The sequence below is a fragment of the Aquarana catesbeiana genome, linkage group LG03 (genome assembly GCF_042186555.1).
Source record: "Aquarana catesbeiana isolate 2022-GZ linkage group LG03, ASM4218655v1, whole genome shotgun sequence".
NCBI classification, from domain to species: Eukaryota; Metazoa; Chordata; class Amphibia; order Anura; family Ranidae; genus Aquarana; species Aquarana catesbeiana.
The window spans coordinates 623,538,222-623,555,723 of record NC_133326.1 but is presented as its reverse complement, the minus strand read 5'-3'; the positions used below and the strand labels follow the sequence as shown (position 1 = coordinate 623,555,723).

At 43.0% G+C, this 17,502-nt stretch overlaps 1 protein-coding gene across 1 annotated transcript in view; it reads left to right on the top strand.

Annotated features, from left to right (window-relative positions):
* LOC141133169 (G protein-coupled receptor kinase 5-like) overlaps positions 1 to 17,502 on the top strand; it is a 125,329-nt gene that overhangs the window by 49,881 nt on the left and 57,946 nt on the right. Inside the window, exons 2-3 of the mRNA XM_073622362.1 lie at positions 10,252 to 10,347; positions 15,900 to 16,012. Coding sequence (XP_073478463.1) covers positions 10,252 to 10,347; positions 15,900 to 16,012 — 209 coding nt within the window. The remainder of the gene's footprint in view (positions 1 to 10,251; positions 10,348 to 15,899; positions 16,013 to 17,502) is intronic.

Sequence of the window (17,502 nt, the reverse complement as noted above, 5' to 3'; positions counted from 1 at the left end):
TAAGTCTTTTTTTTTTTTTTTTTTTTTTTTTTTTTTTAATCTTTCCATCTATTAAATCTTCTGCCCTTGTTTTTTTTTTTAACTTTGGATAGTAAAACATTTTTTTTTTCTGCCATGTAAATGCCTTATACATCCCACTTTCTGTTTGGTCATTAACCTAGGCTTATGACATCATGCACAGCCCCCTCTCACTCTTATGTGAGCAGACTGCAGTTCCTCTTTAAAGGATATGTAAAAGTTTGTTTTTTTTTTTAAAAAAAAAAAAACCTCCTCTGTGCAGTTGGTTTGGACAGAGTGGCTCCGGTCCCTCTTTTCGGGGGTCCCTCAGCGGCGCTCCTGGCTCCTCCCCTTCTCGAGTGCTCCGTCGGAGAAGCGCTCTCCTTCAGGACACCTGTGCAGGCACGCTCCCATGTTCTGCTTCTGCGTCTGTTGACACAGATAGCAGGACTTGGCCCGCCCCCCGGTCATTGAAATTGATTGACAGCAGTCAATGGCTGCGCTGCTATCGATCTACCCAATCAGGACACGAGATGCCAGCCGGAGCTGGTGTGCTCGTTCCCGTCACGGGAAACGCAGGGCACAGGTAAGTATAATGGGTGCTGCTGAGTGACGGGTTTTCACCTTAATGCATTAAGGTGAAAATCCTTGAGGGTTAATTTAAGTCGGTGGCTCCAGGTTCAAGAATCCGTACATAATCTGATTTTGTTTGTATTTTTTTTTTTTTTTTTTTTTACATTGCACAAATGTATGCGACTTTGCGTTATCATAATGCACAAATGTCAACATCGCCTAATATCTAAGCTGTCATTCGTCTAGCACAGGCAAAAAAAACCAAAAAACCAATGCAGGGGTCTGATTACATGCCTATGGCAGCACCTCCGCATTCCCCTTTCATTAGGTCTTCATTCATGAGGCTTGTTGCGATTCACATCTCCTCTGCTCAGTGCTGTCTGGTCGCGGCGTTGCTGATTTTGGCAAGCCTTTCGGTTTTGTGTCATGAGCTCTGTCTCCGTTCCAGAAGGAAACATTTGTGTTATGATAACACAATCAGACTTTTTACCGACTGTTGAATTTGATTTCTTTATTTAATATTTACCTTCAGTAGGCCAATTGAATGAAAATAAACAGTATGGGGCTGACCTGTGCCAAGATTACCACGAAAGGTGCCGTAAACACACAAAGGCCTGGACCGGTGCCCGCCCTTAACTCTTTTTGCTCTGGGCTGCCAGCTTAGAGATGAGAGCTTTTAGGGCTCGTGTACTCCATGTGCTGCATTCATCTACATCGGGGGTGTCACACTCCAATTTTCATTGTGGGTCGCATCAGCATTAAGGGCCGTTTGGGATCTGTGAGTGGCGGTTCACACTGGGGTGGCTTCAAAGTCGTTATGACTCTAAAGCCGTCCCCGCACAGCGCGGCTCCCAACTACTTCTTTAATAGAAGTCAATACAAGCCACCCCGAAGTCTCCCCCTCCAGTAGTACAGGAACCTTTTTCTAAGTTGGAGTGACTTGAGTCGCTCTTAATAGAACGGTTTCATTGCAAAGCATGGAGCGTGAGTTGTCAAGCGGCTAAGTCACCTGACAGGTTGGCCCTGTGTGAACCGGCACTAAGACTAGATGTCCAGAGCACCACCACCTCAGTCCCCCATCCTCCTTTTCCTTGTGCTGCTATTAGGAAGAAGCTTGGGGCGGAGCTAGGAAGCAGAAAGTGCAGGGTCTGGAGGAGGACCAGGTGGCGACCAAGGGTGGGAGTCTTCTGCTGCAATCTGCTGAAATCAGGGGAGGTGGAGATGAGGGGGAGCTGCAGCTGCACAGAGAGGCACAGGATCTGTAGGAGTTCTGTCATCCCCTACCTGCTGAGACGGGGGGGGGGGGGGGGGGGCAGAGACCAGCCCCTCTGCAGCTGCACAGAGAAGTGGAGGAATTCTGTCCTCACTGCTGGGGCAAGGTGGGGGTTGGACAAGAGGGGGGTGCCACAAATTAAATGGCCTGGTGGGCTGGGTTCGGCCCGCGCGGACCTTGTGTTTGACACGTGATCTACATAGATCAACACAAGGGTATATAGAACACAATTGTATTCTATGTGCCCTGTTCACATCAGAAGGCTGCAATGTGGTGGGTTATGTGAAAAAGGAAGACCACCTGCATTTTTACACAATGTACTGCATGTCACTAAATGTCAATTTGTTAAGTTTTTAATTAAAAAAAAAAAAAAAATAGAAAACTGTGGTGCGCTTCACACTGCTCCTGAACATCGCGTATGCATTTTAGTATGTGAATTGGTGTAAGTGAGCCCTTAGTAGATCAAAGTGTTCCGAATAAGGTTTGGGGTCTTTGTGGTAACGGTACGAAGATCAGTTAAGTGCAATTAATATCAGCCAGCTATGTGGAAGTTTGGATTAGGTGCCGATATCTAAAGCAGATTTTGAAAGCAGAAGAATTAGAAGCCATGTTTATTTACAAAATTACTGTCTCTCCTTGGCTATATTAAAATATTGAATGTGTTTTTTAAAAGGTGCGGGTGCTGGAACTCCCTACCACAACCTGTTTAGCTATCTCCCAATCCATCTTTAGACTAGAGGTCGACCGATATGGGTTTTTCTCTGGCCGATGCCGATATTTAGAAATCGCGGTGGCCGATGGCCGATATATGATGCCGATTTTTTTGGGCCGATATATTAGGCCGATTTTTTTTTTTTTTTTTTTCCCTTCATCTCATAAAATGTAACAGTTAGACCCCTTTCACACTGGGGCGTTTTTCAGGCGCTTTTGGGCTAAAATTAGCGCCTGTAAAGTGCCTGTAAAACGGCTCCCCTGCAGTCTCAGTGTGAAAGCCCGAGTGCTTTCACACTGAGGCGATGCGCTGGCAGGATGTTAAAAAAATGTCCTGCAAGCAGCATCTTTGGAGCGGTGTATACCCCTCCTCCACCACTCCTGCCCATTGAAATGAATGCGCACCGCTGCCAAAGCGCCTGCAAAGCGTTTCGGCAGCAGCGCTTCATGGGCGCATTTAACCCCTTCCTCGGCCGCTAGCTGGGTTATAAGTGCCCCGCTAGCAGCCGAATAGCGCCGCTAAAATGACGGTAAAGCGCAGCTAAAACTAACAGCGTTTTACCGTCAACGCATGCCCGTTCCAGTGTGAAGCAACCTTAAGTAATAAGTGATACAGAAAATTTTTTACATTTAAACATTTATTAAACAAAACAAACCTCCAATCAGTTCACTTGTATGTATAATTTAGATTTTAAAAAAATAACTATCTTAAATATTAAATACACAAAAACAGGTAATCAAAACTTTTGGACGAAAAAAAATGGGCTAACTTTACTGCTTAGTTTTTTTTTTTTTTTTTTATTTCATAAATTTTTTTTTTAAAAATTGCGTTTGAAAGACCGCTGCGCAAATACTGTGTGACATAAAATATTGCATCAACCGCTTTTTTATTCCCTAGGGTCTCTGCTAAAAAAAAAAATATATATATATATATATAATGTTTGGGGGTTCTAAGTGAATTTCTAGCAGAAAATACAGGATTTTTACTTGTAAGCAACAAGTGTCAGAAAAGATTTAGTCTTTAAATGGTTAAACTGGGAGCTTCTACACACAGAGTTCAGCTCATTGATAAAACAACCTGAAAAGATACAATGTATCTTCTTATCAGACTTGGCAGGCTGCCCAGGGAGGAGAGAATCCTCTCCACAGATAACTACAGGTAACTTGCATTGACTTCTATTACAGAAGTCATTTGCAAGTCCCGATGAAGTTATAATCGGCTTTTTTTATCAGCACAATCGGCCGATGCCGATTAAGTAAAAAAAGCCAAATATCGGCCGATATATCGGTCGACCTCTACTTTAGACTATCCCTAAAAACTCAGTTCTTCAGGGAAGCCTATCCCACCTCTATCTGAACTTTTAATTTCTCCATCAATTTATCCCCACACAGGTATTACCTTTTTGCTGGGACCGGCGGCCTAATATTTCAGTGGTACATAGGAACCATTGAGAACAGGACAGGCTCATGGGGCAGTCATTTTCAAGTCTTGGTGTTAATGTATAATTAAAGGCAGAACTTTCATTTTGGATTTAGTAAGGGAGGGATATAACCCCTCTCAGAATTTATTTTTCATCGGGGTCTCATTTGGGAGATTTACTTTCACTCCCTGCCCCCTAGCCAAAACAGCAAGTGAGAAAATTTCTCCAATGATGGAATCTCTGGTTTTTCACTGGAATTGGTGTCCCCTTTGGGAGGTTTTGGTGACAACCCAAAATTCTTTAACTTTCACACTCGGTGATGACGGTAAACATGACAACTAGAGAGGATGATTCTCCCTTATGGGGGGGGGGGGCACAGACAGCAATAAATCCTGACATGTTCTAATCACTCTCCACTCTATGCAAAACTAAAAACAGGTTTCGCCTTTACTTACACTTTAGTGACGTCCCTGCAGAAATCCAAGATCTCATTTCCTTCACGCTTGAGGAGAATCTCACTGCGTAACCTATTATTCAGACTGATTTCTGAAAGTGAATTCCAGGCGCCCTTTGTCAGGAGACTTCATTGAGCATATTTCCTGCAGATAACTATGTCCTTCAGAAAGAAAACTAAAATGTGAATGGCCAAATACACTTTTTTCTTCATGTTTTGTAAACCTCAGACATGAACAAAACTTATCCCTCTATAGTGTGTGCTTGTCTCAATTAAGAGCACATAGTGTAAATTGTCTGCCTCATACCTCTGCTGTAATTATGAGTTACTTCTGACAAGTTTTCCTGACACCTAAAGAAAAATGGGGACTCGGCCCCCCTGAGTCAATACTTTGTAGAACCGCCTTTCACTGCAATTACAGCAGCAAGTCTTTGGGGATGTCTCTACCAGCTTTGCACATCTAGAGAGTGAAATATTTGCCCATTCTTCTTTGCAAAATAGCTCAAGCTCTTTCAGATTGGATGGAGAGCGTCTGTGAACAGCAATTTTAGGTCTTGTCACAGATTCTCAATTAGATTGGCCCAGCCAAAGTCCAGACCTAAATCCAACACATAAGTATGATTTTTTTTTTTTTTTTTTTCAACCATTCCATTGTAGCTTTGGCTTTGTTTGGGATCGTTGTCCTGCTGGAAGGTGATTCTCTGCCCCAGTATCAAGTCTTTTGCAGACTCTAACAGGTTTTCTTTTAAGATTGCCCTGTATTTGGAAACTGCAAACAGGACTTCTTATGGCTTTCTTTCAACAATGGCTTTCTTCCTGCCACTCTTCCATAAAGGCCAGATTTGTGGAGTGCACAACTAATAGTTGTCCTGTGGACAGATTCTCCCACCTGAGCTGTGGATCTCTGCAGCTCCTCCAGAGTCACCATGGGCCTCTTGGCTGCTTCTCTAAAGCTCTCCTTACCCGGCCTGTCAGTTTAGGTGGACGGCCATGTCTTGGTAGGTTTGCAGTTGTGCCATACTCTTTACATTTTTGGATGATGGATTGAACAGTGCTCCGTGAGATGTTCAAAGCTTGGGATATTTTTTTTATGACCCAACTCTGCTTTAAACTTAACTATACCTGATCTGTCTGGTGTGTTCCTTGTCCTTGGACCGATCAAGGAGAGCTGCCGCCAGCTCATCTGTGCCACCTGCCAGCGCCGCCTATCGGTGCCCACTAGCGCCGCCTATCAGTTTCACCAATCAGTGCTGCCCATCAGCGCATATCAATGAAGGAGAAAAATTACCTGTTTGCAAAATTTTATAACAAACTATGAAACAGGATTTTTTTTTTTTTTTCAAAATGTTCCATCTTTTTTTTTGTTTGTTTAGCAAAAAATAAAAACCCCAGCTGTGATTAAATACCCCCATAAGAAATCACTATTTGTGTGAAAAAAATGATAAAAATTTTAATTTGGGTACAGTGTTATGGCTAGGCCAATCCATGACCTAATGTGCTTTTTTTTTTTTTTTTTTTTTTTTGAGTCACTCCTTTGTTGCCTTGGTGGTATTTTTTGGGTCATTGTCATGCTTGAAGACCCATCTTCGGTGGTCTGGCTGACAGAAGAAGGTTCTCATCCAAGATTTTACAAATACATGGCCCCATCCATTGGCTCCTTAATGTGGCAAAGTCAGTCCTATACCTTTTTTAGTAGAGAAACCACCACAAAGCATAATATTTCCACCTCCGTGCCTGAATGCAGGGATGGTGTTCTTGGTGTCATTGTCAGCATTTTTCTTCCTCCAAACACTGCGAGTTGAGTTAATGCCAAAGAGCTCAATTTTGGTCTCATCTGACCACAGCACTTTCTCCCAATCCTCTGAATCATTTAGATGTTCATTGGCTAACTTCAGATGGGCCTGTACATGTACCTTCTTGAGGAGGAGGACCTTGCAGGCGCTGCAGGATTTCAATTCATGGCAGCATATTGTCATTGTTACCAATGGTTTGTTTGGTGACTGTGTTCGCAACTACCTTCAGATCATTCACAAGCTCTTCCTGTGTGGTTCTGGGCTGATCCCTCATTTTTCTCATGATCATCCTTACCCCAGTAGGGGAAATCTTGCATGGAGCTCCAGACTGGCGATTGATGGTTATTTTGTATTTCTTCCATTTGCGAATAAAAGCTCCAACAGTTGTCTTCTTCTCACCGAGATTTTTCCTGATGTTTGTAGCCCATTCCAGCTTTGTGCAGGTCTACAATCTTGTTCTTGATGTCCTTTGACAGCTCTTTGGTCTTGCCCATGGTGGTGAGGTTTGAATGGTAGAAAGGGATTCTGTGGACAGGTGTCTCTTTATACATATAACGAGTTGTTGTTAGGAGCACCTTCTTCAATTGACAGGACTAATCTGTGTACCACATGAGTATATACTGTATCCAGTCTGTAGGAGCCAAAATTATTGCTGGTTGGTAGGGGATCAAATACTTATTTTTAGTCACTGAACTGTAACTCAGTTTATAACATTTGTATCATGTGTTTGACTGTACTGTCCAAAGGGGAATGAAGTAAGAGCATTGCATAACGCTCCACACGCGTCATTAGTGTTCATTTTTACAGTGCAAATGGCCAAAAATCCGTTTTTGCCTGAAGTTCAGCCATGTGAAGTTTTAGCTTTGCGTTCTTTTTATATGCGATCAATTCCATCTCATATACAGGAGGGGGTTATCAATCACTGGGTGGGGTTCTCATTGAGAAATAAGGAACATTATTGGTCATATCTCTGGCTTTGGTACGTGTTTTATATATACAGCAGCTGCATTTGCGGGGGGGGGGGGGCAAGACGCAGCTGACTTATCTAGTAATTATCCAATAAAAGAATAAAGTCAGCCTTATCTTGTAAGCTCTTTAGCTTAAAATGGGAGTTACACAGCAGTAGCTTTGAAGCGAAAACTTTTTTTTTTTTTTTTCTTGAAAGATTCTCTGGCGGTATGTACAAAATGGGAAAACTTGCGCCCGGTTCACAAAAGCCCTGTAACGTTTTTATTGTTTGGTGTATGACAAAATCAAGTGTGATACTTTAAGTGTCTTTTGACTTCTATCAGTGTCTGGTTTAAAGCTTTTAGGAGGAGTTTTCATTCTTCTCTGACTGTTCTATGAGTCTGCAGGACCGCTGACCCTCTGGACAGTGCTGATTGGCCCTGTGCTGATCACATGCACCTTCCCAAGAGAGAAAAAAAAAAAACGCACCACACAATTACACAATGAGCAGCCTCCACGGATGCTCCTTATTTTTTTTTTAATTAAAAAAAAAAAATGTAAAAAAAACTACTGACCCCATTCACTGCACTGCTCTGACCTCGCCCATTGCCCTACTGACTGTCCGCTTTTAAAGTAGGCTAAGTTTTTATATTTTTACAGTGACGTTTGTTTTATTATTTTTCTAAATTTCTATTTAGTTAGGCCCTGCTAGTTGATTTCCAAAAAAAGAAGTGCGTTATCCTAGTGATCTTGGATCTCCTTCATGTTCAGGTAGATCTCCACCTCTCAGAGGTTGCCCACCCCTGCTTTAAGGGGACGTTCACATGTGCTTTGATATTTAAAGAGCAATCAGCGTTTGCATGGCGGCTCAGAGAGCATTTGACAGGCCGCAACGTGGTGTTTTGCCTCCTCCCGCCTGCTTTTAACCCATTGAACCCTTCACATGGTGCAGCAACCAGGTGTGTTCTACTCAATTGCCGGGCGCTTGCAGAGAGGCACCATTCATTTGAAGGGGTTGTGATCGGCGGGCGAATACCGGTAAATGAAGGTAGACAAGACCTCTTCCATGTTGAAGCAAATAGATGCCTGTGTTGCACATGTCATTTTGTTTCATCTTTGAGACAATTCTGACAATGTAACGCATGGGGACCCAGGTTTCTTAGCTGAGAGCATGCTCTTCTCCCACTCAGCACAGTGACCGAGCTGTCACAGCATCCGGCCTCAGTTTATGATCTGGAGGTGACGAGACGCTTGCAACAGTTCTGTCAGAAATGTGATAGATTTGTATGCACCTTACTGAAATCTACATGAATCTGTTCCGCCATTTGTCCCACTACCACCTCTACGACAGGCTTCATGAATTCCAGGAATTGCTTACAGGTATAGAGAGACTCCAGGCAGATCAATTAATTTGCGATTTAGTAATGTGTTTATAAAAATAAATGTACGGTATTTGGAATGCAGCTAGTATAAGTACCTGAATTTTGTTATGGCATCAGCGCCTGGTCATCACTTTGCAGGGCCAGTTCATACCGAAATGTGGTTTTTGTGCGATTCAGTGCACTGCGATTTTCAGCCTATTCATTTAAATGGGCTGAAATTGCACTGGATCGCACCAATTGTAATGCACTACTTTTTCAAAAATGCACTGCACCAGATCGCATTATACTGTACTACCAATGCAATCTGATGCGGGCAAAAGAATTAGGTTTGCGATCTGCCTTTGAGGTGTCATTAAGACTATATTGACACCCGCAGCAGATCACACACCTGGTGCGTTTTGAACGTGGCGAAGGAAACACACACTGAACACACCTTTCCTGCATCGCGTTCTGGTGTGACCTGGCCCATAGAGTAGAACTCTTTCTGGCACTCTGAGGAAATTGGGCATTGTGTGGTTTGTGTTACAGAGGGTAGAGGGATGAACTCGTCACTCTCCTGCTTCTCCTTCACTGTCCCACTCCCTCTCCCTAATCCAATAGAGCACGGGTCTCAAACTGGTGGCCCTCCAGCTGTTGCAGAACTAAAAGTCCCATCATGCCTCTGCCTTTGGTAATCATGCTTGTAACTATCAGCCTTGCAATGCCTCATGGGACTTGTAGTTTTGTAATAGCTGGAGGTCCGCCAGTTTGAGACCCCTGCAAATAGTGGGAGAGCCAGGTGCAGGTAACTTTTTTTTTTTTTTTGGGGGGGTTGAATGTCCACTTTAATAGCCCTGCACTGCATGTGATGTCACCAAGGGACCATCCACAGCCTGCAGCTTGAGAACTGTGCTGGAGCCTACCAGAGCCAGGAGTAAGGTGATTATTAAATGGAGCGGTGGTGTTCAGTGTCCTGGACAGAGTAGGTATTTCACCATAGACTGGTTCTCTTTAAAGAGAGGATTTCTCATAGAAGGACAGATCTTAGTGTTGAGTAGGATGGAAAATTGCATTGCTTTTGCTTGATTTGGTACCGCCATAACCCAGTAATCAATAATAGAAATCTATCACTTTGTTACCGTGTTTTGATGTTTTTGACTCAATTGTAGCGAGCAACCAATCACCTGCCTGGGAGCCAAATGAAATCCTCCAATCTACTTTGTCTGAACTGTGCAGAGAAATAATAAACCTCTCTAAATAATGAGTATTTACTGTACATTGCCACATGAATCCAGACCCCAACCAAACTCTGGGGTGTAACAGTGAACCCTCCTACAGCAGGGATATGCAATTAGCAGACCTCCAGCTGTTGCAAAACTACAAGTCCCAGCATGCCTCTGCTTCTGGGTGTCATGCTTGTGGCTGTCAGTCTTGCAATGCCTCATGGGACTTGTAGTTCTGCAACCGATGGAGACCCACTAATTACATATCCCTGAACTACAGCATGTTTGCTTTATTTTAGTTTATAATTTGTACTTTTTGTATTGATTTCTTTTATATGTGTGCTTTATTCATTGATTGCAGAAGACTCCGGTTTGCCAACCTCTTTGGGTGCAATTAAACCCAGAATCTGAAAATCTCTTCATTCGTGTGTCCACTTGCCCTGTTTGTAGCTGGCACGTTCTCTGCTTTAAATTAACATTATTTTTCTGAATTTCAGGCGGAGGTGGCAAGAGGAAAGGGAGGAGTAAAAAATGGAAGGAAATCCTAAAATTTCCACATATCAGCCAGTGTGAAGAGCTGCGAAAGCAAGTGGGTAAGTTTTACACGCGGATACATTGTTCTGTAGAGGGGAGTGTGCAAGTGGTCAGCAGAGGGTTCCTACCCTGGTGTGTGCGGAGAGAACGTCTACTTTGAATCATTGAAGATATCAGTCATTCCTCGTCTTCTTTTTTTTTTGGCTTCTTATTTGTTAATTTTATCATTGGAATTTGTATTCTCTGTGTTGATCACTTTAAAGAGCTCATTCATCCAGGTTTCTAAAAATGCTGCGTTTAGATGCGTATGGTTTTGTACATCTCTAAATACCACACAGTAGGAATCAATGGGGTCATACACACAGATCTAGAAAATGAAATGTGTGCCTTAAGTAGCGTACACAAAGTAGGACACTGCTGCATTTGGGGCCATACATATCTTCAGATTATAGGGATGTGCAGTATATGTGTGTAAACACTTTTTATGCCTGCACATGTAAAGTCATCAGAAGAATTGTATGCGTGTAATCGCTAGTACTTTTGATATGCATTTTATGCAGTCATGACTGAGCTTTGACAATCTGCACCTTGAAGATTCTGAGGCCACATGGAAAAGTGTTCTGGTCACATGAGACTAAATTTGAATTATTTGGCCTCAACACCAAACGATATGTCTGGCGGTAATCCAATACAGCTCACCATCCAAATAACACCTTTCCTACGGTAAAGCATGGAGGGGGTAATATCCTGTTATGGGGGTGTTTCTCTGTAGCAGGGACTGGAGCACTTGTCAGGATAGAAGGAAAAATGGATGGGGTAATATACCGTCAAAAATCTGCTGCCTTCTGTCAGAAAGTTGTCAATAGGAAGAAGATTTACCTTCCAACGTGACAATGACCCAAAGCACACAGCAAAAATGACCACACAGCGGTTGAAGGAGAAAAGGTGAATGTCATTACTTGGCCTAGTCAGAGCCCAGACTTAAACCCCATTGAAAATCTGTGGAATGAGTTGAAGACTGCAGGCTACAAATGGTCACCATCATATTTAACTCAACTTGTGCAGTTATGCAAAGAGTGGGCAAATAGTGCAAAGTCTAGATGTGCAAAACTAGTAGAGACATATCCCAACAGACTAAAGGCTGTAATTTAAAGCAAAAGGTGGTCCAACAAAATACTGACACAGGAATCCTTTTTCCAATTAAGTGATTGTGTTTTTGAAAGTTAAAAACAAAACAAAAACATTTATGAAATGGTGTTAGAGCTTTCACTTGGATGTTATAAGTTGTTGTAAATACAGCTGGATAAAACAAAATCTGTGCCTGTCTTCCTTTCAGGCTGAAAAGCAGAAAAGCAAAGTGGTTATTTTAAGGGGGGGGGCATTCTTTTCTATACCCACTGTACATGTATATAGAGAGCGATGCACACATCAAGTGTATGCATTCAACATCCTTCCCAGCCCTTGGATTTGGTGGCTGCATTAGTTTTTCCTTTTCCAGACTTTTCCCCTTTATAATAACCAAGTCCTAGGGTGACTACACTTGCTCGCAGAATTACAGCCGCTACAATACTTTGCAGCTGTGGCAAAGATAGACGCTACGTCTCATTCGACAGGCCATACTGCTGCCAAATGTGATCTGTTCAGTGAATGGGGTCACGCTGCCACCCCCCTGTAGATGCATGCAATGCAAACGGATGCAGTGTGGTGAGTTTTTGAGGTTTAACCACTTGCTGACCTCCTTACTGGGAATTTACGTCATGATTTTGACAAATACCAGGGTTAAGGCTGCAGCTGGAGGCCATTACCCCGTAATCATTTTTTTTTTTTTTCCCCTTAGGCGGTTGGCTTTCCCATTAAAAGTGATCCCAGTGGTGGCTTGCGTTACCAATCGACCCCAGCTCATCTCTATGCCCTTGGAGGACCCGAGTGACGTCATACATCACTTCTGGTTCTCGGGTCATGTGAACATGTGTTTTTTTTTTTTTTTTTTTTTTAAAGCGTCGCCTATGGAGATTTTTAAGTACCATAGTTTGGCGCCATTCCACAAGCGTGTACAATTTTAACGCATGACATGTTGCGTATCTATTTACTCAGCGTAACATCTTTCATATTTTACAAAAAAATGGGGTATTTATTTAGGTTTTTTAACAACGATCCTCATTTCATTATCTAGGGTCTCTGCTATATATATGTGAAGTGACGTATTGCCTCCTCACCGCTAGTCAGATGCCCTCCAAAAATTAATTTGCCGCGGATCGCTAGTCAGGTGACAGTATAGGTGCAGGTATGTACAAGTCCTAGGAGAGGTCTCGGGTATAAGCAGAGGATGGTATTTGCTATCCAGAGGTCTCTACACTCATGCTGGAGTACTCTGTGATCTCCTGGGAGCTTATGGACTTCGTTTCCTGGGAATGTTTCAGCACCACTTTGTGGAATATCTTCTCCTCTGGTCTCCTCCCGGCTCGGAGATCTTATGAAATGTTCTCCGTTCTTGTTGTGCTTCATGTTTCATGACATCCTGGCATATCGCCCAGGCTCTATTGGTAGACGACTTTTTACTAAATATGCTCAAAATTTGAAATACTTATATATTTATAATTCTATATTTAGTCTGGTGTTCTACTCGGCTGACTGATATTGTCAGTTTATTGGTGAAACTTCTCACTATTTCATATTTTCTCGGTTTTCCTTTTTTGGTCTTTTTTTTTTTTTTTTTTTTTTTTTTTTTTTTGTACGCTCAGCCATTTGGGTCATTGGATTCTACCAATCACTGCATGCAGCTCCAGGACATCTGATTGTCTTGTTCAGGATTGGTAGAGAGGTAGAGATTACAGTAAAGCCTGTTACAGGGATCGCTGTTGCAGCATGTCAGTCTGACGGAGACGCTTTACCACGTGATCAGCCGTGTCCAATCACGGCTCATCGCGATGTAAACAGGAAGAGCCGTTTATCAGCCGATCGGCTGCTCCTATGACAGGGTGTCTGCACTGATTGTTTGAGCCCCCCCCCCCCCGCGGATGCCCGCCGAGGACCACCAGGGATGGCCACCACTGATGATCACCAGGAATGGCATCTCTGGTGGCAATGTGTGCACACACATGATGCCAATCCGTGCCCACCAGCAATTCCTGTCAGTTCCTCAATAGCAGCAATGCCCATCAGTGCCATCTATCAGTGTAAATCTGTGCCGCCCCCATCAGTGCCCGTCTGTACCGCCCCATCAGTGCCCACCAGTGAAGGAGAAAATGTACTTATTTACAAAATTTTATAACAAAGAAAAACGTATTTTTTTTTTTTTTTTTTTTTCCAAAATTTTCGGTCTTTATTTGTTTAGCAAAAAATAAAAACCCCAGAGGTGATCATATAACACCAAAAGAAAGCTCTATTTGTGGGAACAAAATGATAAAAATTTTGTTTGGGTACAGTGTAGCATGACCGCGCAATTATCATTTAGACAGTGCTGGAGGCTGAAAATTGGCTTGGGCGGGAAGGGGGGGGGGGGGGAGTGCCCAGTATTGAAGTGGTTAAAGTTTAAGCAAATATATATTAATATAATTTTTTTAATTGGCACAAGGGACGGTACTGGCACTCACCGGACACTTTATTAGGTACGCCTGTTCAATTGCTTGGTAACACAAATTGCTAATCAGCCAAACACATAGCAGCAACTCGATGCATTTAGGCATCTAGACTTGGTGAAGACGACTTGAAGTTCATACCGAGCATCAGAATGGGGAAGAAAGTGGATAGAAGTCAATTTAAACATGGCCTGGTTTTTGGTCTAAGTATTTCAAAAACTGCTGATCTACTGGGTTTTTCACACACCACCATCTCTAGGGTTTACAGAGAATGGTCCAAAAAAGAGAAAATATCCAGTCAGCAGCAGTTGTTTGGAGGAAAATACCTTGTTGATGTCAGAGGAGAATGGGCAGACTGGTTTGAGATGATAGAAAGGCAACAGTAATGCAAATAACCACTTGTTACAACCAAGGTATGCAAAATACCATCTCTGGATGCACAACAGATCGAACCTTGAAGCAGATGGGCTACAGCAGCAGAAGACCACACCACAACCAGGCTACAATTCGCACAGGCTCACCAAAATTGGACAATAGAAGATCGGAAAAATGTTGCCTGGTCCGAGTCTTGATTTTCAGCTGTTAGGTCAGAGTTTGGCGTAAACAACATGAAATCATGGATCCATCCTGCCTTGTATCATCAGTTCAGGCTGGTGGTGGTGTAATGGTGGGGGGGATATTTTCTTGGCACACTTTGGGCCCCTTAGTACCAACTGAGCATTGTTTAAACATCACAGCCTACCTGAGTATTGTTGCTGATCATGTCCATCCCTTTATGACTACAGTGTACTCATCTTCTGATGGCTCCTTCCAGTAGGATAATGCACCATGTCACAAAGCCCAAATCATCTCACCACTGGTTTCTTGAACATGACAATGAGGTCACCTTACTCCAATGTCCTCCACAGTCACCAGGCCTCAATCCAATAGAACACCTTTTGGGTGATGGAACAGGAGATTCCCATCATGGACGTGCAGCCGACAAATCTGAAGCAACTATGTGATGTTATACAATATGGACCAAAATCTCTGAGGAAGGTTTTAAACACCTTGTTGAATCTATGCCAGGAAGAATGAAGGCAGTTCTGAAGTCCAGCCCCCTTTTTTTTTTTTTATTGGTTACACCTTGCTAGTACCAATCCGGTACTAGCAAGATGTACCTAATAAAGTGGCCAGTGAGTGTGTATTGAATTAGAAGTGTCCCTTGGGCTGGTGGCTCCTCTGTTTTGGTGAAGGGTTCATTGTGGGCTTCCATCGCAGACTGACCCTTTTAGGGTCTTTAGATTTTCTTCAAATCAAGTCTGCTTTGAGATGTTGGGTGGGAGTTGCAGCTGCAGGGAGTCTGTAGAAATGATTTCACATCGAATTCAGAATAGGATGCACGTGGTAAATGGAAGTCTTTTTAAAGTGACCATATTTGCTTGGGCATGCATTGCTCTCTTGTAGGGATGGGGAGAGCCCTAAACTCTGTGATAGATTGCTAATCCTATATCAGGTGATTTTCTTCTTTTTGTTTTTTTGTTTTTATTTTTTTTTAATAAAAAAACTGAAGCAGTTAGCGAGGGGTTTTAGGTTGTCAATCAGGGGTCTCCAAGCTGGGAGTAGAATATCAGCATTAGTGGGAGTAAACCATGCCCCATCATTTGGTTTTTGTGTGAGGAATAGCATACCATTGTTGGGGTCAGTGTGGAAAAAATGATGCCCCACCATTGGTGTCATTGGAAGGAATAATACCCCACTGTTGGTGTCAATGGGAGGAATGGTGCCCTGAGGGCCGGATAAAGGCAAGCAAAGGGCCACATCCAGCCTCTGGGCTGCAGTTTGTTCTAAATGATCTAGAAAACGGGTAAACCTAAGCAACTTCACTTTTGCTATACTGTAGATTGTACGAGTAGGCTCACAATAATTCTGTTGTCACATTGGTTCATTTTCAGCTTGCTTATCCCGTATGAATGAATATGATAATGAATGACTGGCATTTCTGCTAATGAAGATTCCTTCTGTTCTCATTGAGCTTCCTTTTTTCTTTGCAGAAAGGGACTACACCAGCCTCTGTGAGAAGCAGCCAATCGGGCGACTTCTTTTCCGTCAATTCTGTGAAACAAGGGAACACCTACTCAGATGCATCCACTTTCTTGATTCGGCGGTAAGGAGATCCATCCAAATTGTCATGTCAAAGTTGGAATTTAAAGGGTAACCCCACTTTCGTTTGGGGGGGGGGGGGGATTAAAAAATATAGCGTATACATCTGCGACTCAAGTCACATTGCATTGTAACTGTTATTAAAAATGACCTTTCCTTTTAATCTGCAGCGCTGTAATTTTCTGTAAAATGGCTACTTGGAGGCTTTCTGTACAGATTAGATACTGAAATTGTCATTTACTGCTTATGTGTTTGGCTCACTGATTTTCCCAGGTCAGGTTTTTGGCATCCCCTGCAACAAAAATGGAATTTTTAGTGAGATACTCCCAAAGGAAAAATCATGACTAAAGGTATGCAGACCCTGCAGCGTTCCTCTTTAGTCCTGCAGGTGCAGCAGCTGATTGATAATTATAAAACCACTCCCATACTGATTTACTTTGCACATGGACACAGATATACAGCTATTTCTCCAGAGTAAGATTCTGCAACAAAGTTTGTTAAAATCCCTGAAATGTACATACCCCAGAGGGGAATGTGTTTTTGTTGAGAAAAAAAAAAAGTGGTTACTCTTTAAAGCCCAAAGTTTAGTCTGTAGGTCTACAGCTAAGATCAGGAGGACTTGTAGTGTGGAAGTTGTGCCCCCCAAAAATAAGCAGACCATGCAAAGAGCTAGTCACCAGTATTGCCTCTAGCCTCCCTGCAACTAATCTTATCCCTGTTGCTGACTTATCATGCCTTGTTCTGCACTGTCTGTGCAAAGACGGCCATCTTGGTAGAGGCAGAGCTTTGCATCTGATGACCAATGATGAGCTTGAGCGTGTTTGGACTAGGATCTGAAACCATGTTTCCAAGCCCACCTGGAAGCTGTCATTGTATGGACCAATCTGGGGCATTCCCCACCCTGCAGCTGCCCCTTGTATTCTTGCAGTTGTGGGGTGGGGAACTTGAATTTGGAATACATTTCACCCAGTTTACAATGTGTCCTTTAACCTCTTGCTGTCTGCGTAGTGCATATGTGGGGCGGCAAAGAGGATAGGCTTCAATGCTCACACGCTGCAGATATGCATTTATGGCCCGCATAGGTCTCTGTGCAGAAACTGCCACTGTGCTGTCAAAAACGGCTCTCGGTCTTTACTAATGATCGGGAACTGGCAGGACTGACTCCCGATCATGCAAACAAATGGCTCCTGCCCCCACCTATAACTGGCCTTTACAGTAAGGCGCACATGGAAAGGCGATGCATGTCAGGCAAAACCAAAGAAAATTCCCAGCTCAACTTACCAACCAGTCTGCAACCAACCAAATTATCCTAACCATATGCGTTAAAAACAGGGGTTTTGCATTTGCAAATGCATGTGTAAGCTGCAGAGCCTCTTCATGGCACCCCATTATTATATGTAGTCTTAACTCCTAAATTCTGAGAGCCTCCACACACAATGAAAACGCATGAACTGTAATGCAAAAAAAACGGACTAAAGGTTAACTCTGCGCTAG